Source organism: Anomaloglossus baeobatrachus, chromosome 10, assembly GCF_048569485.1.
Source record: "Anomaloglossus baeobatrachus isolate aAnoBae1 chromosome 10, aAnoBae1.hap1, whole genome shotgun sequence".
NCBI classification, from domain to species: Eukaryota; Metazoa; Chordata; class Amphibia; order Anura; family Aromobatidae; genus Anomaloglossus; species Anomaloglossus baeobatrachus.
In genome coordinates this window covers 157,909,680-157,936,132 of record NC_134362.1, presented here as the reverse complement: position 1 = coordinate 157,936,132, position 26,453 = coordinate 157,909,680, and the positions used below count along the sequence as shown (strand labels likewise).

The window sequence follows — 26,453 nt, the reverse complement described above, 5'->3', positions numbered from 1 at the left end:
ATGACGTCATGATGAAGACACATACGGGAGGCATTAGCTAGGCGGGGCAACAACAACCAATCAGATGAATGGGGCTTGATGAGAGTCAACCAATCAGCGAGGCGGTTACATGAAGGTTTCATAAAGTGGCAGAATACAGGAAGTGAGGCAGACATGAACTCCCTGGAGCAGGCGGAAGGTGCGGAGATAGTGGGGCGCGGGGGGAGTCCGTGTGCCCCAGGGGAGCACTGTTACCATGGAGACGCTCGGTCACTGCTGCTCTCAATCTTCTTGAATTTTCTGTGTCATTAAAACTAGTTTTCCTGTAAAGAGAATGCGTCACTGTGTGTGGGGTCCCCAGATCAGACAATGTGTGTGGGGTCCCCAGATCAGACAGTGTGTGTGGGGTCCCCAGATCAGACAGTGTGTGTGGGGTCCCCAGATCAGACAGTGTGTGTGGGGTCCCCAGATCAGACAATGTGTGTGGGGTCCCCAGATCAGACAATGTGTGTGGGGTCCCCAGATCAGACAATGTGTGTGGGGTCCCCAGATCAGACAATGTGTGTGGGGTCCCCAGATCAGACAATGTGTGTGGGCTCCCCAGATCAGACAATGTGTGTGGGGTCCCCAGATCAGACAATGTGTGTGGGGCTCCCCAGATCAGACAGTGTGTGTGGGCTCCCCAGATCAGACAATGTGTGTGGGGTCCCCAGATCAGACAGTGTGTGTGGGGCTCCCCAGATCAGACAATGTGTGTGGGGCTCCCCAGATCAGACAGTGTGTGTGGGGTCCCCAGATCAGACAGTGTGTGTGGGGCTCCCCAGATCAGACAGTGTGTGGGGTCACCAGATCAGACAATGTGTGTGGGGTCCCCAGATCAGACAGTGTGTGTGGGGTCCCCAGATCAGACAGTGTGTGTGGGGTCACCAGATCAGACAATGTGTGTGGGGTCACCAGATCAGACAGTGTGTGTGGGGTCCCCAGATCAGACAATGTGTGTGGGGCTCCCCAGATCAGACAATGTGTGTGGGGTCCCCAGATCAGACAGTGTGTGTGGGGTCCCCAGATCAGACAGTGTGTGTGGGGTCACCAGATCAGACAATGTGTGTGGGGTCACCAGATCAGACAGTGTGTGTGGGGTCCCCAGATCAGACAATGTGTGTGGGGTCACCAGATCAGACAATGTGTGTGGGGTCACCAGATCAGACAATGTGTGTGGGGTCCCCAGATCAGACAATGTGTGTGGGGTCCCCAGATCAGACAATGTGTGTGGGGTCACCAGATCAGACAGTGTGTGTGGGGTCCCCAGATCAGACAATGTGTGTGGGGTCACCAGATCAGACAGTGTGTGTGGGGTCACCAGATCAGACAGTGTGTGTGGGGTCCCCAGATCAGACAATGTGTGTGGGGTCACCAGATCAGACAATGTGTGTGGGGTCACCAGATCAGACAATGTGTGTGGGGTCACCAGATCAGACAGTGTGTGTGGGGTCCCCAGATCAGACAATGTGTGTGGGGGTCACCAGATCAGACAATGTGTGTGGGGTCACCAGATCAGACAATGTGTGTGGGGTCACCAGATCAGACAATGTGTGTGGGGTCACCAGATCAGACAGTGTGTGTGGGGTCCCCAGATCAGACAATCTGTGTGGGGTCACCAGATCAGACAGTGTGTGTGGGGTCCCCAGATCAGACAATGTGTGTGGGGGTCACCAGATCAGACAATGTGTGTGGGGTCACCAGATCAGACAGTGTGTGTGGGGTCCCCAGATCAGACAATGTGTGTGGGGTCACCAGATCAGACAGTGTGTGTGGGGTCCCCAGATCAGACAATGTGTGTGGGGTCACCAGATCAGACAGTGTGTGTGGGGTCCCCAGATCAGACAATGTGTGTGGGGTCCCCAGATCAGACATGTGTGTGGGGTCACCAGATCAGACAATGTGTGTGGGGTCCCCAGATCAGACAATGTGTGTGGGGTCACCAGATCAGACAATGTGTGTGGGGTCCCCAGATCAGACAATGTGTGTGGGGTCACCAGATCAGACAGTGTGTGTGGGGTCCCCAGATCAGACAATGTGTGTGGGGTCCCCAGATCAGACAATGTGTGTGGGGTCACCAGATCAGACAATGTGTGTGGGCTCCCCAGATCAGACAATGTGTGTGGGGTCACCAGATCAGACAGTGTGTGTGGGGTCCCCAGATCAGACAATGTGTGTGGGGTCCCCAGATCAGACAATGTGTGTGGGGTCCCCAGATCAGACAGTGTGTGTGGGCTCCCCAGATCAGACAATGTGTGTGGGGCTTTCCAGATCAGACAATGTGTGTGGGGTCACCAGATCAGACAATGTGTGTGGGGTCACCAGATCAGACAGTGTGTGTGGGGCTTTCCAGATCAGACAGTGTGTGTGGGGCTTTCCAGATCAGACAATGTGTGTGGGGTCACCAGATCAGACAATGTGTGTGGGCTCCCCAGATCAGACAATGTGTGTGGGGTCACCAGATCAGACAATGTGTGTGGGGTCCCCAGATCAGACAATGTGTGTGGGGTCCCCAGATCAGACAGTGTGTGTGGGCTCCCCAGATCAGACAATGTGTGTGGGGCTTTCCAGATCAGACAATGTGTGTGGGGTCCCCAGATCAGACAATGTGTGTGGGGTCACCAGATCAGACAATGTGTGTGGGCTCCCCAGATCAGACAATGTGTGTGGGCTCCCCAGATCAGATAATGTGTGTGGGGTCCCCAGATCAGACAATGTGTGTGGGGTCCCCAGATCAGACAATGTGTGTGGGGTCACCAGATCAGACAGTGTGTGTGGGGTCCCCAGATCAGACAATGTGTGTGGGCTCCCCAGATCAGACAATGTGTGTGTGGGGCTCCCCAGATCAGACAATGTGTGTGGGGTCACCAGATCAGACAATGTGTGTGGGGTCACCAGATCAGACAATGTGTGTGGGCTCCCCAGATCAGACAATGTGTGTGGGGTCACCAGATCAGACAATGTGTGTGGGGTCACCAGATCAGACAATGTGTGTGGGGTCCCCAGATCAGACAATGTGTGTGGGGTCCCCAGATCAGACAATGTGTGTGGGGTCCCCAGATCAGACAATGTGTGTGGGGTCACCAGATCAGACAATGTGTGTGGGCTCCCCAGATCAGACAATGTGTGTGGGGTCACCAGATCAGACAGTGTGTGTGGGGTCCCCAGATCAGACAATGTGTGTGGGGTCACCAGATCAGACAATGTGTGTGGGCTCCCCAGATCAGACAGTGTGTGTGGGCTCCCCAGATCAGACAATGTGTGTGGGGCTCCCCAGATCAGACAATGTGTGTGGGGTCCCCAGATCAGACAATGTGTGTGGGGTCCCCAGATCAGACAATGTGTGTGGGGCTTTCCAGATCAGACAATGTGTGTGGGGTCACCAGATCAGACAATGTGTGTGGGCTCACCAGATCAGACAGTGTGTGTGGGGTCCCCAGATCAGACAATGTGTGTGGGCTCCCCAGATCAGACAATGTGTGTGGGGCTTTCCAGATCAGACAGTGTGTGTGGGGTCACCAGATCAGACAATGTGTGTGGGCTCCCCAGATCAGACAATGTGTGTGGGGTCACCAGATCAGACAATGTGTGTGGGGTCACCAGATCAGACAATGTGTGTGGGCTCCCCAGATCAGACAGTGTGTGTGGGCTCCCCAGATCAGACAATGTGTGTGGGGCTCCCCAGATCAGACAATGTGTGTGGGGTCCCCAGATCAGACAATGTGTGTGGGGTCCCCAGATCAGACAATGTGTGTGGGGCTTTCCAGATCAGACAATGTGTGTGGGGTCACCAGATCAGACAATGTGTGTGGGCTCCCCAGATCAGACAGTGTGTGTGGGGTCACCAGATCAGACAATGTGTGTGGGGTCACCAGATCAGACAGTGTGTGTGGGGTCACCAGATCAGACAATGTGTGTGGGGCTTTCCAGATCAGACAATGTGTGCGGGGCTCCCCAGATCAGACAATGTGTGCGGGGTCCCCAGATCAGACAATGTGTGTGGGGCTCCCCAGATCAGACAATGTGTGCGGGGCTCCCCAGATCAGACAGTGTGTGTGGGGTCCCCAGATCAGACAATGTGTGTGGGGCTCCCCAGATCAGACAATGTGTGTGGGGTCCCCAGATCAGACAATGTGTGTGGGGTCACCAGATCAGACAGTGTGTGTGGGGTCACCAGATCAGACAATGTGTGTGGGGCTCCCCAGATCAGACAATGTGTGTGGGGCTTTCCAGATCAGACAATGTGTGCGGGGCTCCCCAGATCAGACAATGTGTGCGGGGTCCCCAGATCAGACAATGTGTGCGGGGTCCCCAGATCAGACAATGTGTGTGGGGCTCCCCAGATCAGACAATGTGTGCGGGGCTCCCCAGATCAGACAGTGTGTGTGGGGTCCCCAGATCAGACAGTGTGTGTGGGGTCCCCAGATCAGACAATGTGTGTGGGCTCCCCAGATCAGACAATGTGTGCGGGGCTTTCCAGATCAGACAATGTGTGCGGGGCTCCCCAGATCAGGCGCCCCGCAGTGTGTGTGCGCTCCCCCGCGCTGGGTTCATTTTGTGTCAATGTTTTTTTTTTCCTACTTCTCCCATTTTACATGAGCCATAACTTTTTTTTTTTTATTTTTACATCAATGTAAATCCGAGATGTTGTCACCATTAATTTTTATCATATAATGTGCTGAGAAATTTTAAAAATTTGATGCGGGGGTGGGCTGTGGTTTGAGGGGTGCGCGGGGGCTGTGGTTGGAACACAGTGCTCCGGGGGGGAGTAAGGGGGGGGTTTGAGGGGTGCTCGGGGGCAGGCTGTGTTCTGAGGGGTGCGCGGAGGGCATTGTGGACTGAAGGGTGCCCGCGGGGGGGGGGCTGTGGTCGGGACACAGTGGTCTGAGAGGGGTGCTGTGGTTTGCAGGGTGCATGTGGGGGGGGGCGACTGTGGTCTGAGGGGGCCGTTGTGCTGTGGTCCGAGGGCCGTTGTGCTGTAGTCCGAGGGGTGCGCGGGGGCCGTTGTGCTGTGGTCCGAGGGGTGCGCGGGGGGTCGGCTGTGGTCCGAGGGGTACGCGCGGGGTCGGCTGTGGTCCGAGGGGTGCGGCTGTGGTTTGGGGTGTAGTCTGAGGTGCGTGCAGGGGGGGGCCCGTGGTCTGAGGGACGCACACAGAGCTGTGCTGTGAAGCCTTTAAAGACACCTATTATGGCATTTAAATAGTTAAACAGATGTGATCGGAGTGAGCAGCTGTGGCTGATCCCTCTCAGTGGCATTTGCATTGTATGGAGCGGGCTCAGCGCTGTGCACACTTGCTGTACATGTATGGGGTTAAAGGGGTCTTCCATAATTCAACTTTTTTTAACCCAAAAGTTTTTACTTGTTTAAAAAGAACAAATGGAGCTCCACTTCCCAGACCGCCGCAGTGCCGCCTCCACCTGGAGATTGAGTCCCAGGCTTCAGAGGTGACATCACATGACCGATCTTGACGGCATAAGCCTCTGAGGCTGGAGTCTGAGTGGATGCAGTGTCCCCACTCTGCACTCGTCCTTCCCCCTATAGTCCTTATGTGCCATTAATACCGCCCATTACTCTGGTGCTTATATTCTTCCATATCTGTTTCTCCCGATAGACTTGAAGGCTTTTGAGCGAAGGCTGACAGAATATGTTTCATGTTTACAACCTGCGACCGGACGTTGGAGAAGTAAGTTATAAGGATGATGATGCTTTATATTGGAGACTGGCGGGGAGAAAAAATATAAACACAACAAATGTATTTTTTTCTTCCATTTTTCATGAGCTGAACGCAAAGATCTAAGACTTTTCTATGCACAAAAGACGTTTTCTTCCAAATATTGTTCACGAATTTGTCTGAATCTGTGTTAGTGATCGCTTCTTTCGCCTTCCCAAGATAATCCTTCCTCCTCACAGGTGTGACATATCAAGATGCTGAGTAGACAGCATGATTATTGCACAGGTGTGCAGATGATATATGGTATAGGTGGTCACAATAAGGCTGGGCCCACACGGGGCGCTACTGCGATCCTCGCTTGACAGTCGGCTCATGCTAGCAGCACAGCAGGAGCCGAGTGTCATGCGAGTGTCCCTGCAACTGAGGACCGATATTGCAATCGGACCACAGCTGCGGGGGATGGCCCGGCACTGAGGTGGAGCTGGCCGGCTCTGCGGAGGGAAGGGTGGAATTTATCTCCCTCTCTCCTCCATTGCCGGCTATTGCCATTCTGGCCCTGCACTCGCAGTACACCGGTGTCCGCGAGTGCAGTGCAATTTTTTTCTCGCCCCATACACTTGAATAGGTGCGAGAGAAACAAGGATCACATTGCACTCGTAGCATGCTGCAACTATTTTCTCGGTCTGATTAGGGCTGAGAAAATAATCACTCATGGGTGCTGGCACATAGGCTAATATTGGTCCGAGTGGAATGCAATGTTTTATCGCACTCCACTCGCTCCGATTTTATGCCGTGTGTCTTAGGCCTAAAGGTCACTCTAAAATGTGAAGTTTTATCACACAGCGCAATGCTACAGATGTTGCAGATTATGAGGGAGGAAGCATATGGTCTGCTGACTGCAGGAATGTCCACAGAGCTGCTGCCCATTCATTTCTCAGCCATAACTGGTCTCCAAAGGCGTTTCAGAGAATTTGGCAGAACATCCAACCGCTTTCACAACCGCAGCGGCCCAGGACCACCACATCCAGCATCTTCACCTCCACGATCTTCTGAGACCGGCCCCCCGGACAGCGGCTGCAACAATCAGTACATAACCAAAGAATTTCTGCACAAACTGTCAGAAAGCGTCTCAGGGAAGCTCATCTGCTGCTCATCGTCCTCATCGGGGTCTCCACCTGACTGCAGTACATCGTCATAACTGACTTGAGTGGGCAAATGCTCACATTCAATGGTGTCTGGCACGTTGTAAAGGTGCTCTCTTCGCAGATGAATCCTGGTTTTTGTACTGTATGGCATTGAGTGCTGATGTCACGTTTCAAATTGAGTGGCCCATGATGGCGGTGGGTTATGATAAGGGCAGGATTATGTTATGGACAATGTTCACAGGTGCATTTTATTGATGTCATGTTGAATGCACAGAGATACAGTGACGAGATCCTGAGGCCATTGTGTGTCCTTCATGCCTGACCATCACCTCCTGTTGCAGCTGATAATGCACAGCCCCATGGTGCAAGGATCTGTACAATTCCTGGAAGCTGGAAACATCCCAGTTCTTACATGTCTAGCATACTCACCAGACACGTCACCCATTCAGCATGTTTGGAATGCTCTGGATCGGCGTATACAATGCGTGTTCCGGTTTCTGCCAATATCCAGCAACTTCGCCCAGCCATTGAAAAGGAGTGAATCAACGATCCAGAGGCCACAATCCCCAACCAGATCAACTCTATGGAAGGAGATGTACTGCACTGCATGAGGCAAATGGTGGTCACACCAGATACTGACTGGTTTTCACCATCTTAGTACAGACTGCCATGCCCCCCCTGGCGACAGATCTGACCTGACTCTGCAGCCTCCTAGCTTTATTTGATGCTGCTGAGTTCAGGTCACAGGAGACCTGGAGTCGATCCTGACACTTAATCCTGTACTATGTCTGTGAATGTCGGACATGTAAACCCTGTGTAATGGATGACTGACAGATTTCCTATAATCTGCTCCTTCTCTCTTCTTCCAATAGTGATTCTCATCGTAGTATCCGTCTGTACTGCAACTGGGGCCTGGAACTGGTTAATAGATCCGGAGACACAAAAGGTATTGTGATTTTTTTTTAAGACATTTTCTCACTCTGTACATTCATGGGGTGTATGAGTCCTCTGCACCCACCCATCACTGGATATTGGAGGAATGTCCAAAGTGGGAAAGTCTTGATGTAGAAAAATCAAACTGAAAATGTTTACAGTCCGACTGATCATTCTTCTTCTCTTACAGGTTTCCTTCTTCACATCATTATGGAATCATCCCTTCTTCACAATTAGCTGCATAACACTAATAGGGCTGTTCTTCGCTGGTATACACAAGCGGGTGGTGGCCCCGTCGATGTATCCTTTTAATGGTCTAGCAGTAAACTAATTTGATTTAGATGGCAGCTTTCATCACCTTAAAATAAAAAAACTCCAAAAATGGAGAGCTTTCAGAAGCCATTTCTGCTTTAAAACATGTGGGGTTATAAAGGGAACCTGTCACCAGTTTTTTGCCCTATTAGCTGAGGCCACCACCAGTGGGCTCTTATATATAGCATTGTAACATGATGTATATAATAGCCCAGGCTGCTGTGTATAACATAAAAAAAACACTTTATAATACTCACCTAGAAGGTCGCGCCGATGCACAACAGTCGGATGGGTGCCGTCGTTTTCCGGGATCGGCACCTCCCCTTTCGTCCATCTTGGTCTTCCTTATTCTGAAGCCACGATGCATGACTCAGGGCAGATCAAAGTGCGCCTGTGCAGGACCTCATTGTCATCGAGTGTGTATGACGTAGATGCGCCATGCACCGTGGCTTCAGAATAAGGAAGACCAAGATGGCCGAAAGGGGAGGCGCCGGTCCCGGAGAACGATGCCACCCATCCGACTGTTGTGCATTGGAGCGACCTTCTAGGTGAGTATTATAAAGTGATTTTTACATTCTACACAGCGGCCTGGACTCTGATATACAGGATGTTAGAATATTGTATATAAGAGCCCGGTGGTGGTGGCCGCAGCTTATAGGCCCCAAATCTGGTGACAGGTTCCTTTTAACTCCAGAAGAGAAAAGAAACTGTGAGAGCGTAACTTAATAGTGCATTTACACTGGCCGATAATCAGGAGCCAGTGCTTGGCTCGTGTAGGACCCCAAGCACCAAATGAAAGAGCAAGTCCTCGTTCATCCGGAGAAATGGTTTTTCAGCTTGCTAAAAAATCATCATATTCTCATTGTCGGCAGCACGTCATCATGTGTAAGATGATCACATGCGGTCAACAACAATGAAACCCGCACCGAAAGAATCTATAATTTGAGTCACAGCTTGTTAATTTTCTTAACCAAGTCCTCAGAATAGCAGCGCGATGTCGGACCGTACTAGCAGAATACAACATGTCATGTGACGATGTACGTATTATATGCCGGGGTGTAGATCACTTTTCAAAGATTTTGTGGCTCAGGACATACAACGTTTTCTATTGAGATCAGTCCACATTGATTTGCTGGTATCATGCTGCATTCATGGAGTGGACCACCACTGGACATCCCTTTATTAATGGCTTCAGGGTGCAGCATAAATGGGAAAAAAAAATGCATAGTTTCCTCCAGGACCAGCGCTGTCCCCCCGGTCACAACACTTGTGGGGACATGGGGCTGAAGGTGGAGAAACAGCGCTGGTTCCAGAAGGAAAGTTATGTAGTTGTCCAGTAGTGCACAGCCCCTTTAAAAGGAACCTGTCAGACATTTTAACACCCTTACGACAAGCCGATTTTTCGCTTTCCATTTTTTTTTTCTTTTTTTGCCATTTTTCTTACTAGAGACAGTAACTTTTTTATTTCTTTGTCGCTCCATTGGGAGACCCAGACAATTGGGTGTATAGGCTATGCCTCCGGAGGCCGCACAAAGTATTACACTAAAAGTGTAAAGCCCCTCCCCTTCTGCCTATACACCCCCCGTGCTCCCACGGGCTCCTCAGTTTTTTGCTTTGTGCGAAGGAGGCAGACATGCACGCATAAGCTCCACAGCTTAGTCAGCAGCAGCTGCTGACTATGTCGGATGGAAGAAAAGAGGGCCCTTTACAGGGCCCCCAGCATGCTCCCTTCTCACCCCACTCTTGTCGGCGGTGTTGTTAAGGTTGAGGTATCCATTGCGGGTACGGAGGCTGGAGCCCACATGCTGTTTTCCTTCCCCATCCCCCTTAGGGCTCTGGGTGAAGTGGGATCCTAATCGGTTTCCGGCACTGAGACCGTGCTCCATCCACAGCTCCTGAGGACTCTGCTGGATAAGGAGCCGAGTATCGTCAGGGACATGGCCCTGCTACTTTGAGGTACTCTGTGTCCCCGTGGGGACCGCGCACAGCAACACTCCAGCATTGCTGGGTGTGCTAGTGCACCGGGGACCGCGGCGCTGACCGCATTTGTGCCATTACACACTGCAGCGTCGCTGAGTGTGTTAGTGTATGGGGACTACCGCGCTGACCGCCGCTGCCATTGTTATCACTGCGGCGCGGCTGGGACTGTTAGTGCGCCGGGGACTTCCGCGCCGACCGCGCTTATACGGCGGCCGCGCTTATAACTCGAGTCCCCGGCTTCTGCGGCCTAGTCTCATTCTCTTCCCGCCCCCAGGCCTGCCAGTCAGGGGAAGGGTGGGACGCTGTACAGGACGGCAGCACTGAGGGCTGGAGCATGCTTTGCATACTCCACCCCCCCTCACTGTGCACAGTGGGGCACCAGTTCCCGCACTTTCTGGGTCACGCCCACGGCTCCCTCCTCTCCTCAGGACGCCGGCAGCCATTCCTGTCAGCTCCTCTGACGCTGGAGAGGGGAGACAAGCTCTGGGAGACCCAGGCAGGGATTCTGGTGGCCACACAACCGCTTTGAGCGGCCGGTAAGCAGCACCTCAGGTGCTGGCCCCACTTGTGCAGAAGTGTACTTATAGATTATATGTTTATAGGCTATACTTTACACTGTATGGTGCACGGTTGATTTTTGGCTATATACCCTCCTGTGTTGCTCAGGGGAGACAACAGCATGGCGCCCACAAGAAGCAGGGGTGCCAAAACACAGGCTTACTATGCTGCCTGCGCCGCATGTACGACTTCACTACCGGCAGGTTCCACTGACCCTCATTGTGTGCACTGCTCGGCCCCTGTGGCACTTTCTCAGCCGGAGCCTCTGCTAAGGGTGGCCCAGGGGGAACCACCTGCTAACACTGTCCAGGTGACAGGGACGGAGTTTACAGTTTTTACTGAAAGGCTTTCTGAGACTATGGCTAAGATACTAGAAGCTTTGCAGTCCAGACCGGTATCTCAGACCATGGGCACTGTGGAATCATTGCCCCCTGGTTCCCCTCAGTTGGAACAACAATGTTCCCCCGGGGTGTCTCATAGATCCCAGGGTGAGGTCTCTGACACGGACCGCAGCCCCAGACCGCCTAAGCGAGCTCGCTGGGAAATCCCCTCGACCTCATCACATTGTTCAGGGTCTCAGAGGGAGGACTCTCTGTATGATGAAGCGGAGGTAGCTGTTCAGGATTCTGATCCTGAGGTCGCTCTCAACCTGGATACTCCTGATGGTGACGCCATAGTGAATGATCTTATCGCGTCCATAAATCAAATGTTGGATATTTCTCCCTCAGCTCATCCAGTGGAGGAGTCGGCTTCTCAGCAGGAGAAATTCCGTTTCAGGTTCCCCAAGCATACAACGAGTATGTTTCTGGATCACTCCGACTTCAGAGAGGCAGTCCAGAAACACCGAGTTTGTCCAGATAAGCGTTTTTCCAAGCGCCTTAAGGATACACGTTATCCCTTCCCCCCTGACGTGGTCAAGGGCTGGACTCAGTGTCCCAAGGTGGATCCTCCAATCTCCAGACTGGCGGCTAGATCCATAGTTGCAGTTGAAGATGGGGCTTCGCTCAAGGATGCCACTGACAGACAGATGGAGCTCTGGTTGAAATCCATCTATGAAGCTATCGGCGCGTCTTTTGCTCCAGCATTCGCAGCCGTATAGGCACTCCAAGCTATTTCAGCGGGTCAAGCGCAAATTGACGCAATCACTCGTACGTCTGCGCCGCAAGTGGCGTCCATAACCTCTCAAACGTCGGCATTTGCGTCCTACGCTATTAATGCTGTCCTGGACTCTGCGAGCCGTACGGCGGTTGCAGCCGACAATTCGGTGGCAATACGCAGGGCCTTGTGGCTACGGGAATGGAAGGCAGATTCGGCTTCCAAAAAGTGCTTAACCGGTTTGCCATTTTCTGGCGACCGTTTGTTTGGTGAGAGGTTGGATGAAATCATCAAACAATCCAAGGGAAAGGAAACATCCTTACCCCAGGCCAAACCAAAATTACCCCAACAGAGGAGGGGACAGTCGAGGTTTCGGTCCTTTCGGGGTGCGGGCAGGTCCCAATTCTCCTCGTCCAAAAGGCCTCAGAAGGGTCAGAGGAACTCCGATCCATGGCGGTCTAAGTCACGCCCTAAAAAGACCGCTGGAGGTGCCGCTACCAAGGCGGCTTCCTCATGACTTACGGCCTCCTCACACCGCATCCTCGGTCGGTGGCAGGCTCTCCCGCTTTTGCGACACCTGGCTGCCACAGGTAAAAGACCGTTGGGTGAGAGACATTCTGTCTCACGGTTACAGGATAGAGTTCAGCTCTCGTCCTCCGACTCGATTCTTCAGAACATCTCCGCCTCCCGAGCGAGCCGATGCTCTTCTGCAGGCGCTGGGCACTCTGAAGGCAGAAGGAGTGGTGGTCCCTGTTCCTTTTCAGCAACAGGGTCACGGTTTTTACTCCAACCTGTTTGTGGTTCCAAAGAAGGACGGGTCTTTCCGTCCTGTCCTGGACCTAAAACTGCTCAACAAACACGTAAAGACCAGGCGGTTCCGGATGGAATCCCTCCGCTCCGTCATCGCCTCAATGTCCCAAGGAGACTTCCTTGCATCGATCGATATCAAAGATGCTTATCTCCACGTACCGATTGCTCCGGAGCATCAGCGCTTCCTGCGCTTCGCCATAGGAGACGAACACCTTCAGTTCGTGGCTCTGCCGTTCGGCCTGGCAACAGCCCCACGGGTTTTCACCAAGGTCATGGCTGCAGTAGTTGCGGTCCTCCACTCTCAGGGTCACTCGGTGATCCCTTACTTAGACGATCTGCTGGTCAAGGCACCCTCTCAAGAGGCATGCCAGCACAGCCTCAACGCTACTCTGGAGACTCTCCAGAGTTTCGGGTGGATCATCAATTTTCCAAAGTCAAATATGACACCGGCCCAATCACTGACATATCTTGGCATGGAGTTTCATACCCTCTCAGCGATAGTGAAGCTTCCGCTGAACAAGCAGCGTTCACTACAGACGGGGGTGCAATCTCTCCTTCAAGGTCAGTCACATCCCTTGAGGCGCCTCATGCACTTCCTGGGGAAGATGGTGGCAGCAATGGAGGCAGTCCCTTTCGCGCAGTTTCACCTGCGTCCTCTTCAATGGGACATCCTACGCAAATGGGACAGGAAGCCGACGTCCCTCGACAGGAACGTCTCCCTCTCTCAGGCAACCAAAGCTTCCCTTCGGTGGTGGCTTCTTCCCACTTCCTTATCGAAGGGGAAATCCTTCCTACCCCCATCCTGGGCGGTGGTCATGACGGACGCGAGTCTGTCAGGGTGGGGAGCGGTCTTTCTCCACCACAGGGCTCAGGGTACGTGGACTCAGCAAGAGTCCTCACTTCAGATCAATGTTCTGGAAATCAGGGCAGTGTATCTTGCCCTAAAAGCGTTCCAGCAGTGGCTGGAAGGCAAGCAGATCCGAATTCAGTCGGACAACTCCACAGCTGTGGCTTACATCAACCACCAAGGCGGAACACGCAGTCGGCAAGCCTTCCAGGAAGTCCGACGGATTTTGATGTGGGTGGAAGCCACGGCCTCCACCATCTCCGCAGTTCACATCCCGGGCGTGGAAAACTGGGAAGCAGATTTTCTCAGTCGCCAGGGCATGGACGCAGGGGAATGGTCCCTTCACCCGGACGTGTTTCAAGAGATCTGTTGCCGCTGGGGGATGCCGGACGTCGACCTAATGGCGTCCCGGCACAACAACAAGGTCACGGCATTCATGGCACGTTCTCACGATCACAGAGCTCTGGCGGCAGACGCCTTAGTTCAGGATTGGTCGCAGTTTCAACTCCCTTATGTGTTTCCTCCGCTGGCACTGTTGCCCAGAGTGTTACGCAAGATCAGGGCCGAATGCCGCCGCGCCATCCTCGTCGCTCCAGACTGGCCGAGGAGGTCGTGGTACCCGGATCTGTTATTATTAAGGAATAACGTTTGGAACTCCATTCTATGTCTGAACTGGGTGCAAAAAACCTAAAAAACATCACTATGGGGAGATAAGGTATGCACACCAGTGACTATGGAAGGGGAATACATGGAATAGCAGAAACTGCTGTGTGAATACTGACATGAAAAATTCAATAGCTATTTGTAAGAATGAAATGTGAAAAATGGAACCTGCATTACTGCCATGAATATATGAATAAAGAGAAATTTAGCTACTGAATTGATCAATGCAGAAGAGCCCCAACACTACGCCAAAGTATTTCTCTACGTTGGGGTCCCTAGCTTGTGTGTGTCCTCTCATGCAGTTAAAAAACTTACCGTGTATGGGACGCTGAGACCCAGGCTATATATACGATGTGGATTGGCAATAGGTGTGTGTGGGGAGGGTTCACAAACGAAAAACTACTAACATTAAGGAATAACGTTTGGAACTCCATTCTATGTCTGAACTGGGTGCAAAAAACCTAAAAAACATCACTATGGGGAGATAAGGTATGCACACCAGTGACTATGGAAGGGGAATACATGGAATAGCAGAAACTGCTGTGTGAATACTGACATGAAAAATTCAATAGCTATTTGTAAGAATGAAATGTGAAAAATGGAACCTGCATTACTGCCATGAATATATGAATAAAGAGAAATTTAGCTACTGAATTGATCAATGCAGAAGAGCCCCAACACTACGCCAAAGTATTTCTCTACGTTGGGGTCCCTAGCTTGTGTGTGTCCTCTCATGCAGTTAAAAAACTTACCGTGTATGGGACGCTGAGACCCAGGCTATATATACGATGTGGATTGGCAATAGGTGTGTGTGGGGAGGGTTCACAAACGAAAAACTACTAACATTAAGGAATAACGTTTGGAACTGAATATAGTTAAAAAACTTACCGTGTATATATTCATGGCAGTAATGCAGGTTCCATTTTTCACATTTCATTCTTACAAATAGCTATTGAATTTTTCATGTCAGTATTCACACAGCAGTTTCTGCTATTCCATGTATTCCCCTTCCATAGTCACTGGTGTGCATACCTTATCTCCCCATAGTGGTACCCGGATCTGTGGCATCTCACGGTCGGCCAACCGTGGGCACTACCAGACCGACCAGACTTGCTGTCTCAAGGGCCGTTTTTCCATCTGAATTCTGCGGCCCTCAACCTGACTGTGTGGCCATTGAGTCCTGGATCCTAGCATCTTCAGGATTATCACAAGAGGTCATTGCCACTATGAGACAGGCTAGGAAACCAACGTCTGCCAAGATCTACCACAGGACGTGGAAAATTTTCCTGTCGTGGTGCTCTGCTGGGGGTTTTTCTCCCTGGCCGTTTGCCTTGCCCACTTTTCTGTCCTTTCTTCAGTCCGGATTGGAAAAGGGTTTGTCACTCGGCTCCCTTAAGGGACAAGTCTCTGCGCTCTCTGTTTTTTCAGAAGCGCCTAGCCAGACTTCCACAGGTACGCACGTTCCTGCAGGGGGTTTGTCACATCGTTCCTCCTTACAAACGTCCGTTGGAACCCTGGGATCTGAACAGGGTGCTGATGGTTCTTCAGAAACCACCGTTCGAGCCAATGAGGGATATTTCTCTCTCACGCCTTTCGCAGAAAGTGGTTTTCCTAGTAGCAGGCACTTCACTTCGGAGAGTGTCTGAGCTGGCAGCTCTGTCATGCAAAGCCCCCTTCCTGGTGTTTCACCAGGACAAGGTGGTTCTGCGTCCGGTTCCGGAATTTCTCCTTAAGGTGGTATCCCCCTTTCATCTCAATCAGGATATCTCCTTACCCTCTTTTTGTCCTCATCCAGTTCACCAATGTGAAAAGGATTTGCACTTGTTAGATCTGGTGAGAGCACTCAGACTCTACATTTCTCGTACGGCGCCCCTGCGCCGCTCGGATGCACTCTTTGTCCTTGTCGCTGGCCAGCGTAAAGGGTCACAGGCTTCCAAATCAACCCTGGCTCGGTGGATCAAGGAACCAATTCTCGAAGCTTACCGTTCTGCTGGGCTTCCGGTTCCCTCAGGGCTGAAGGCCCATTCTACCAGAGCCGTGGGTGCGTCCTGGGCTTTGAGGCACCAGGCTACGGCTCAGCAGGTGTGTCAGGCGGCTACCTGGTCGAGCCTGCACACTTTCACGAAACACTATCAGGTGCATACCTATGCTTCGGCAGATGCCAGCCTAGGTAGGCGAGTCCTTCAGGCGGCGGTTGCCCACCTGTAGGACGGAGCCGTTACGGCTCTATTATGAGGTATTATTTACCCACCCAGGGACTGCTTTTGGACGTCCCAATTGTCTGGGTCTCCCAATGGAGCGACAAAGAAGAAGGGAATTTTGTTTACTTACCGTAAATTCCTTTTCTTCTAGCTCCAATTGGGAGACCCAGCACCCGCCCCTGTTTTTTTGTGTACACATGTTGTTCATGTTGAATGGTTTCAGTTCTCCGATATTCCTTCGGATTGAATTTACCTTAAACCAGTTTATAATTTTTTTCCTCCTTCTTGCTTTTGCACCAAAACTGAGGAGCCCGTGGGAGCACGGGGGGTGTATAGGCAGAAGGGGAGGGGCTTTACACTTTTAGTGTAATACTTTGTGCGGCCTCCGGAGGCATAGCCTATACACCCAATTGTCTGGGTCTCCCAATTGGAGCTAGAAGAAAAGGAATTTACGGTAAGTAAACAAAATTCCCTTCTTTTCAGTCAATATGGTCATGTGAGGTCTCGTTTTTGTGCGGAATGAGCTGTACTTTTAAGTGAAACCATGAGGTTTACCATATAGTGTACTGGAAAACAGCAAAATAATTCCAAATGTGGAAAAATTGCAAACAAAGGGTGATAGCACTATTTTTTTTTAGATATTTTATTTACTGTGTTCACTATATGGTAAAACTGATGTGTGGGTGTGACGCCTGAGGTCAGTGCGAGTTCGTAGACACCAAACGTGAATAGGTTTACTTTTATCTAAGGGGTTGAAAAAAAATCAGAATTTTGTCCGAAAAAAGTGGCATACATTTTACGCCATTTTCCACGACCCGTAGCGTTCTCATTTCTTTGTCGCTCCATTGGGAGACCCAGACAATTGGGTGTATAGCTTCTGCCTCCGGAGGCCACACAAAGTATTACACTTTAAAAAGTGTAACCCCTCCCCTCTGCCTATACACCCTCCCGTGCATCACGGGCCCATCAGTTTTATGCTTTGTGTTGAAGGAGGCACACATGCACTCAAGCTCCCATTTTAGTCAGCAGCAGCTGCTGATTGTATCGGATGGAAGAAAAGAGGGCCCCTAACAGGGCCCCCGGCATGCTCCCTTCTCACTCCACTAAGTCGGCGGTGCTGTTAAGGTTGAGGTACCCATTGCGGGTACAAAGGCTGGAGCCACATGCCGTTTTCCTTACCCATCCCTTAGAGGCTCTGGGAGAAGTGGGATCCTAACCGGTCATCCAGGCACTGGGACCGGGCTCCCTCCGCAGCCCCTGTGGGATTCTGACGGACAGGAGACTGAGTATCATCAGGGACAGGCCCTGCATCATAAAGGTACGCTGTGTCCCCTTGGGGACGGTGCATGGAGCACTTGGTCTCAGACGCTGCTGTTTTTTGTGTGACGACCGGGACTACCGCGCCGACCGCGCCTGCTTGCCGGCCGCGGTATTAAATTTAGTCCCCGGCTTTTGCGGCCTAGTGAATTAAACTCCCGCCCCCGGGCCTGCCAGTCAGGGGTAAGGGCGGGACGGTCAGCCTGACGCCGACTGTGAGGGCTGGAGCATACTTTAGTGTCCTCCTCCCCCCTCACTCATCACTCTGGGGCACCAGATTCCCGCACTTTATTGATCACGCCCACGGCTCCCTCCTCCCCTTAGAACGCCGGCAGCCATGTTTTAAACACATTCTGCCGGTGGAGGACTTCTGGCTGCAGATCTGGGAGACCCAAGGCAGGGAATCTGGTGGGCACACACCGCTCTGGGCGGTCGGTAAGCCGCACCGGTCACACGGTGCTGGTCCCCCTAGGGTGCCGAACTGTATATATATATATATATTATATTTGTATACATTTTCTAGGTTCGGCCGCAGTGTTTAGCCTTTGGCTATATACCCTCAGGGATTACTCTCCTAGGAGAGAACAGCATGTCGGTCACAAGGACCAAGGGTGCCAAGACACAGGGTTATTTTGCAACCTGTACCTCTTGTGCGGCTATGCTACCTGCAGGTTCCACCTGCCCTCACTGTGAGCAATGCTCGGGCCCTGTGGCACTCGCTCAGCCGGAGCCTCGGACACTGGTGGGACCCTCGGCCCAGGTAGAACCGCCGGCCTTCCCTGTCCAGGCGGCAGGGACAGAGTTTGCAGTTTTAGCTGAGAAACTCTCTGAGTCACTTTCACAATCCATGGCTCAGTCTATGGACAAATGGTCTGCTAAGATACTAGAAGCCTTACAGTCCAGACCGGCCCTTACACAGGATCCAGGCACTGCGGGGTCATCGCCCCCAGGCCCCTCTCGGTCTGCGCCGCAGCATGCTCCTGGGGTGGCCCCTAGGTATCACGTGGAGGACTCCGGCACGGACCGCAGTCCCAGACCGGCTAAGCGGGCTCGCTGGGAATCTTCCCCGACTTCATCACGCTGTTCGGGGTCTCACCTTGAGGACTCTCTGGAGGATGAGGCAGAGGTCGCAGCCCAGGGCTCTGACCCTGACGTTGCTCTCAATCTTGATACACCTGAAGGGGACGCCATAGTAAATGACCTTATAGCGTCAATCAACCAGGTGCTAGATCTATCTCCCCCGCCTCTACCTGTGGAGGAGTCGGCTTCACAGCAGGAGAAACACCAGTTTAGGTTTCCCAAACGTACACGGAGTGCTTTTTTCGATCACTCTAACTTCAGAGATGCTGTCCAGAAGCACAGAGCTTTTCCGGACAAGCGCTTTTCTAAGCGCCTTAATGACACACGTTACCCCTTCCCCTCTGACGTAGTCAAGGGTTGGGCTCAATGGCCCAAGGTGGATCCTCCAGTCTCTAGACTGGCGGCTAGATCCGTAGTAGCAGTGGCTGACGGTTCATCGCTCAAGGATGCCACTGACAGGCAGATAGAGCTTCTAATGAAATATATCTTTGAAGCCACAGGCGCGTCTTTCGCCCCGGCCTTGGCAGCCGTGTGGGCACTCCAAGCTATCTCAGCTTGTCTGTCTGAGATTAATGCGGTCACACGTACCTCTGCTCCGCAAGTAGTGTCTTTGACTTCTCAGGCGTCGGCTTTTCGTCCTACGCCATGAACGCCGTCCTGGACTCTGCTAGCCGTACAGCGGTAGCATCAGCCAATTCGGTGGCAGTCCGCAGGGCCATGTAGCTACGCGAATGGAAGGCAGACTCTGCTTCCAAGAAGTTCTTGACCGGTTTGCCTTTTTCTGGCGACCGATTGTTTGGCGAGCAATTGGATGAAATTATTAAGCAATCTAAGGGAAAGGACTCGTCCTTACCCCAATCCAAGCCAAAAAGACCTCAGCAACGGAAAATTCAGGCGAGGTTTCGGTCCTTTTTGCCCTCAGCCAGATCCCAATCATCCTCGTCCAACAGGCCACAGAAGAGCCAGAGAAACTCTTCTGCATGGCGGTCTAAGTCACGTCCTCCAAAGACCGCCGGAGGCACCGTCTCCAAGGCGGCCTCCTCATGACTTGCGGCCTCCACAAACCGCATCCTCGGTCGGTGGCAGGCTCTCCCGCTTTGGCGACGCCTGGTGGCCACATGTCCAAGACCGATGGGTGAGAGACATTCTGTCTCACGGTTACAGGATAGAGTTCTTCTCTCGTCCTCCGACTCGTTTCTTCAGAACATCTCCGCCCCCCGAGCGAGCCGATGCACTTGCTCAGGCGGTGGACACTCTGAAGACAGAAGGAGTTGTGATCCCCGTTCCCCTTCAGGAACGTGGTTGCGGTTTTTACTCCAACCTGTTCGTGGTGCCAAAATAGGACGGATCATTCCGTCCCGTTTTGGACCTCAAATTGCTCAACAGACATGTGAGAACCAGACGGTTTCGCATGGAATCCCTCCGCTCTGTCATCGCTTCGATGTCACAAGGAGACTTCCTAGCATCAATCGACATCAGGGATGCCTATCTCCATGTGCCGATCGCACCAGAGCATCAACGCTTCCTGCGTTTCGCCATTGGGGACGAACATGCGTCCACTCCAATGGGACATTCTCCGCAAATGGGACAGGAGGTCGACGTCCCTAGACAGGAACGTCTCTCTTTCCCTGGCAGCCAAAACCTCTCTTCAAGTGGTGGCTTCTTCCCACTTCTCTGTCGAAGGGAAAATCCTTCCTGCCCCCATCCTGGGCTGTGGTCACGACGGACGCGAGTCTGTCAGGGTGGGGAGCGGTTTTCTCTCCACCATAGGGCTCAGGGAACCTGGACTCCGACAGAGTCCTCCCTTCAGATCAATGTTCTGGAGATAAGGGCAGTGTACCTAGCCCTAAAGGCGTTCCATCGGTGGCTGAAGGGCAGGCAGATCCGCATACAGTCGGACAACGCCACGGCGGTCGCGTACATCAACCACCAGGGCGGCACGCGCAGCCGTCAAGCCTTCCAAGAAGTTCGGCGGATTCTGCTGTGGGCGGAGGCCACAGCCTCCACCATCTCCGCAGTTCACATCCCGGGCGTAGAAAACTGGGAAGCAGACTTTCTCAGTCGCCGGGGCATGGACGCAGTGGAATGGTCTCGTCACCCGGACGTGTTTCAAGAGATCTGTTGCCGATGGGGGACGCCGGATGTCGACCTCATGGCGTTTCGGCACAACAACAAAGTCCCGGCATTCATGGCACGGTCTCAAGATCACAGAGCTCTGGCGGCGGACACATTAGTTCAGGATTGGTCGCAGTTTCGACTGCCTTATGTATTTCCTCCTCTGGCAATGCTGCCCAGAGTGTTACGCAAGATCAAGTCCGACCGCCGCCGCGCCATCCTCGTCGCTCCACACTGGCCGAGGAGGTCGTGGTACCCGGATCTGTGGCACCTCACGGTGGGTCAACCGTGGGCACTCCCAGACCGACTAGACTTGCTGTCTCAAGGGCCATTTTTCCATCTGAATTCTGCGGCCCTCAACCTGACTGTGTGGCCATCGAGTCCTGGCTACTAGCGTCCTCAGGCTTATCTCAAGATGTCATTGCCACTATGAGACGGGCCAGGAAACCAACGTCCGCCAAGATCTATCATAGGACTTGGAGGATCTTCTTATCCTGGTACTCTGATCAGGGTTTTACCCCCTGGCCGTTTGCCTTACCCACTTTTCTTTCTTTCCTTCAATCCGGAATGGACAAGGGGTTGTCTCTCGGCTCTCTCAAGGGACAAGTATCGGCGCTATCCGTATTTTTTTCAAAAGAGTCTAGCCAGGCTTCCGCAGGTCCGCACGTTCCTGCAGGGAGTTTGCCACATAGTCCCACCTTACAAGAGGCCGCTGGAACCATGGGATCTTAACAGAGTGCTAAAGGCTCTTCAGAAACCACCTTTCGAGCTACTGCGGGATGTCTCCCTTTCACGTCTTTCGCAGAAGGTGGTCTTTCTAGTGGCAGTCACTTCGCTCCGTAGAGTGTCGGAGTTGGCAGCGCTGTCATGCAAAGCCCCCTTCCTGGTTTTTCACCAGGATAAGGTGGTTCTGCGTCCGGTCCCGGAATTTCTCCCTAAGGTGGTATCCCCTTTTCATCTCAATCAGGATATCTCCTTACCTTCTTTTTGCCCTCATCCAGTTCACCAATGTGAAAAGGATTTGCACTTGTTAGATCTAGTGAGAGCTCTCCGGCTCTACATTTCTCGCACGGCGCCCCTGCGCCGTTCTGATGCGCTCTTTGTCCTTGTCGCTGGCCAGCGTAAGGGGTCGCAGGCTTCCAAGTCAAGCTTGGCTCGGTGGATCAAGGAACCGATTCTTGAAGCCTACCGTTCTTCTGGGCTTCCGATTCCTGCAGGGCTGAAAGCCCATTCTACCAGAGCCGTGGGTGCATCCTGGGCATTGCGGCACCAGGCTACGGCTCAGCAGGTGTGTCAGGCGGCTACCTGGTCGAGTCTGCACACTTTCACGAAACACTATCAGGTGCATACCTATGCTTCGGCAGATGCCAGCCTAGGTAGGCGAGTCCTTCAGGCGGCGGTTGCCCACCTGTAAGAGGGAGCCGTTGTCGGCTCTTTTTATTGGGGTATTCTTTTACCCACCCAGGGACTGCTTTTGGACGTCCCAATTGTCTGGGTCTCCCAATGGAGCGACAAAGAAGAAGGGAATTTTGTTTACTTACTGTAAATTCCTTTTCTTCTAGCTCCTATTGGGAGACCCAGCACCCGCCCCTGTTCCCTTCGGGCTGTTGTTCTTTTGGGTACACATGTTGTTCATGTTGAATTGTTCTTTTGGTTCATGGTTTCAGTTCTCCGAACATCCTTTGGATTGAATTTACCTTAGACCAATTTATAAGTTTCCTCCTTCCTGCTTTGGCACCAAAACTGATGGGCCCGTGATGCACGGGAGGGTGTATAGGCAGAGGGGAGGGGTTACACTTTTTAAAGTGTAATACTTTGTGTGGCCTCCGGAGGCAGAAGCTATACACCCAATTGTCTGGGTCTCCCAATAGGAGCTAGAAGAAAAGGAATTTACGGTAAGTAAACAAAATTCCCTTCTTTTCGGGATCTATGGCTCAGTGATGGCTTATTTTTGCGTCTCAGGCTGATGTTTTTACCGTTACCATTTTTGCGCAGATGCTACATTTTGATCGCCTGTTATTGCATGTAGCGCAAAATTTGTGGCGACCAAAAAACGTAATTTTGGCGTTTGGAATTTTTTTCCCTCGCGTTGATTATTAATCAGACTACTTGATTTTATATTTTGATTTGGTATTGCTGTGTTAAAAATGCCCAATGTGTGTATGTTTTTTGTTTTTTAACCCTCTAATTTTCAATGGGGCGAAAGGAGTGTGATTTGAACTTTTAGTTTTTTTTTTTTTTTTTTTTATTTTACTAGGTCCCTTAGGGGGCTATATGGATCAGCTGTCTGATCGCTCTGCCATAGCTGCTGATCACAGCTAAACAGCTGTGAACACCAGATATGCTAATTTCGTGTCTCACCCAACTCTCGGCTGTGTGAGGCAGGAAGTCAGTCATGTGAGCTACAGGAGTCCATGGCAACCACCAGAAGTCACATGATCACTTCATGTGACTTCCACTATCGGCCGTAACTGTTTACCGTTGTCGCCATTATAATGGCGCTGTCACATATTGACAGCGGCATTTAAGGGGTTAAAAGGCACGGACAGATAACGATTCTGCTCGTGCCTAGCAGGCACACCTGTCAGCTGTAAAAATCAGCTGAGATGTGCGTTGAACGCTGCAAGCTGCCGGCAGCAGACCGCGAGCAGTAACACTATGACTGCTAAAACGTAAGATTACTGCTTGCAGTCGTTAATGCCTCAACCCCACCTCCCACCCAGATCCCCAACCATTTATGACTGTGTATCATTTTAGAAGATAAGCCAGTTGATTCCTTCATGAGCCTAAAGCAATGCTCCAGTACAAATATATTATATCTGGGAGCACATTGGGGTGTGATGATGCACTTTTCAGCCTCACACTAATACCTGCCCTTTAAAGGCAACCTGGATGGAACATCCCATCCAATCCATAGATGTCCATATAGTAAACTATCTGTAATAATGAGAAATGTCACAGGGGAAATGTATTGAACCATGTATTTAATACTTCATACAAAAGCCTTCAAGATGCCTCCTGTATGTATGTATAAGTAGTCGAATGTATTGCTCAGGTGTGATTTTGGCCCATTCTTCCACACAAACACACTTCAATAGGTAGGAAACCTAGCGTTAGGCTGAGGAGCTATAAGTGCATCGTCACACCTCTATGCACTTCCAGGCACAATATCAAAAGTGATTGCCACTGCTGGAGCTTTAAGGGTCATAAACAGACCGACATGACTGCACAGTAACATAAGAGGATAGCTGGACATACGGACGGTTCTGTACATGTACTTTTTTGTTACTTCTTTTGCAGACGGGTAAATTAATTCTGAAGCCGCGACCCCATGTCCAGTGACATTTTCTACTACGACCTCACAAGGTGTGACTTTAGTCTCTTCCGGCAGTATCTTCTCTCTTTTTTTTCGAGATGGTTATTTATGAAGGAACGATGAATCGCCAAGTCAGAGAGATTTCAACTTTGGATCATTCACCCAAGAGGAGACGCAATCATTGTACAGGAATGTCATCTGGAGGGTCACGTCTGTGCGTCCTGCCTCGATCTGTGCATCCAGAAGGAAGGTTTGCACGCACCAGTATTGCAGGTGCAGGTCGTTTTATTGTTTTGCCACCATATGCAATACTCTCCTCAATTTCAATGGGTCATTTGTGTGTTTGTCGGAGCTCGGCTGCACAAATTAAGATATTTAAAGGGATTGTCCAGCTGAATTTTTTTTTTGCATTAACACCTTAGTAATATAAGTGATGTCCGAAATGTAACTAAATCACAGTCAATAAATAACTAAAAAAAAGGGGGGGTCTGGCTTTGCTGTTGAAAGAAGCAGCAGCCCCCTTCTCACAGACGCTTCTGGTCATGACAACACAAAAGAAAAACCGTTGCGGATTGTGGCATCTTTCAGACATCAGCTATATAAGTAATTAAACTAGGATCTTTTTTCCTGGACAGCCCCTTTAACTGTAAGAAGTTGACGTTCCTTTATCGTCACTGTGCCACTGATATTTTAAAGCCTTAGGTAATATAAAAAAGGTAAAATGTCTTCTGGCAGGTTGCCAGAAATTGTATCTTAAAGGGATGGTGATGTTTATTTCCATTGGATAAAAATATGTCTTACCTGTGTGTCCATCGTAAGAAAAACATTTATTCAAGAGAAGTGTAAAAAAAAATATCCTATAGCTGCAGGGAACGGATTCTTCAGTATCTAGGGAACATAACTTATTCTAGGTAGAATAAAAGCTTATTTGCTGTGATCGGAATATTCCCTTTAAATGTGTCTTTAAACTATAGGCACCTTCTATATCTAGCACTGGGCACACACCTGAGTCGTCATCGTATAGTACCTGGGTTTCCAAAAAAAACTCAAATGTTTTTTGTACATTTCAATAAAATATCATTTTGTTTCATACTGAAATATACTGTTATGTCCTTAATACTTTTCTGACTGATGCTCCAAACATGAAGCTATTAAAACTATTAAACCTGAATTTTCTTAGGTGTTTTATATGGTCTTTTTTTTTTTTCCTGGGTCGGCCATTTATAATTTGGGTCGTAGTTGTACTGTGTGTGGGGATCATGTCAGATTTATTGGGATGGGGAAGGGGGTATAATAAATGTTCTTTACAGGAACATTTTTGATGTCTTAGGCTAGTGTCACACATCCGGCTTTTCGCCGCATCCGGCGCACTCCAGTACAATGTATACAGTACAATGGCAGCGCGACAAGCTCCGGTCACATGCGGAAGTTGCCATGCTGCCGATTGTACTGTATACACTGTACTGGAGTCCACCGAATCCGCAAAAAAGCCAGATGTGTGACACTAGCCTTATTTTCCCTAACTTCCATAAAGGTTTGACTATTATTTTTGAAAACTAGTGGAGAAGGTCTGGTCTGGGATCCATACTCCCGACCTGTAGCATTGGAGGCAGCAGCAATAGCTATGATCCACAGGCTGCACTGTCAAGTGTAGGAGAATTTTCTATACTTGAATGTACATTGTATTCTGCTTCCTTACAGGCACATTGTACTGGTACACAAAGCTAAATTTCTATAAACCAGTGTGCTTCTATGTACCTGTATTCTAGAGGTAAAATAAAATAATGGAAAACAATTACAATAATCCCATTTTTAATGCACATATAAAAAAAAAATCACAAATTGGCATTAACATGGGCACAAAATACACATTTATGTTCAATCACTAGATAGTGTTTTCTCTGCTAAACTCAACGCTATATTTTTATACTTTTTTTCCCTTTTAAGGCTTTGTTCACACGTAATGTAAATCCTGCATGTTTTTTTTCTACAGGTGTCTGCACGAAAATAATCTTGCCTGATTTATTGCATTTTTGCAATGTATTTTTTTTTTAAGCTTTATTACATTTTTGATATTTTTAGAGCAGGAATTTTTTTTATATACCGTATATTAGTACAGAGTAGCTTTGATTCTGCATTTAAAAATGCAATGGTTTTCTTTACATTATACACCATATATCCATTTAGCACATATCAGAATATTAGTACCGTGAGATGACATTGTCAGCTCAAACCAGCACAGCAAAAAGACCACTCCATAAATAGTATTTAAACAGGAGAAACGGGAGTTTGTTGGTCATTATTAAAGTTTTATTAAGACGCATTTAAAAAATATGCCATAACATATACAGTATGCGCAAAAAACACCAATAGAACATACAAGAAAGGTAG

General features: G+C 50.5%; 1 protein-coding gene across 1 annotated transcript; it reads left to right on the top strand.

Annotated features, from left to right (window-relative positions):
- Positions 1 to 82: 82 nt before the first annotated feature.
- CNEP1R1 (CTD nuclear envelope phosphatase 1 regulatory subunit 1) lies at positions 83 to 25,227 on the top strand. The gene is made up of 6 exons (XM_075326781.1): positions 83 to 178; positions 5,631 to 5,702; positions 7,708 to 7,781; positions 7,959 to 8,068; positions 9,063 to 9,117; positions 24,047 to 25,227. The coding sequence occupies exons 1-6, from the start codon at positions 154 to 156 to the stop codon at positions 24,086 to 24,088; spliced, it is 378 nt and encodes a 125-aa protein (XP_075182896.1). The 5' UTR covers positions 83 to 153; the 3' UTR covers positions 24,089 to 25,227.
- The last annotated feature ends 1,226 nt before the right edge of the window (positions 25,228 to 26,453 follow it).

Excerpts from the sequence above, each read along its gene's own strand:
- CNEP1R1 (XM_075326781.1), top strand. The coding sequence starts at position 154 with ATGAACTCCCTGGAGCAGGCGGAAG. Across the intron at positions 179-5,630 it reads CTCCCTGGAGCAGGCGGAAG|ACTTGAAGGCTTTTGAGCGA; the intron begins GTGCGGAGATAG and ends TTCTCCCGATAG. Across the intron at positions 7,782-7,958 it reads TAGATCCGGAGACACAAAAG|GTTTCCTTCTTCACATCATT; the intron begins GTATTGTGATTT and ends CTTCTCTTACAG.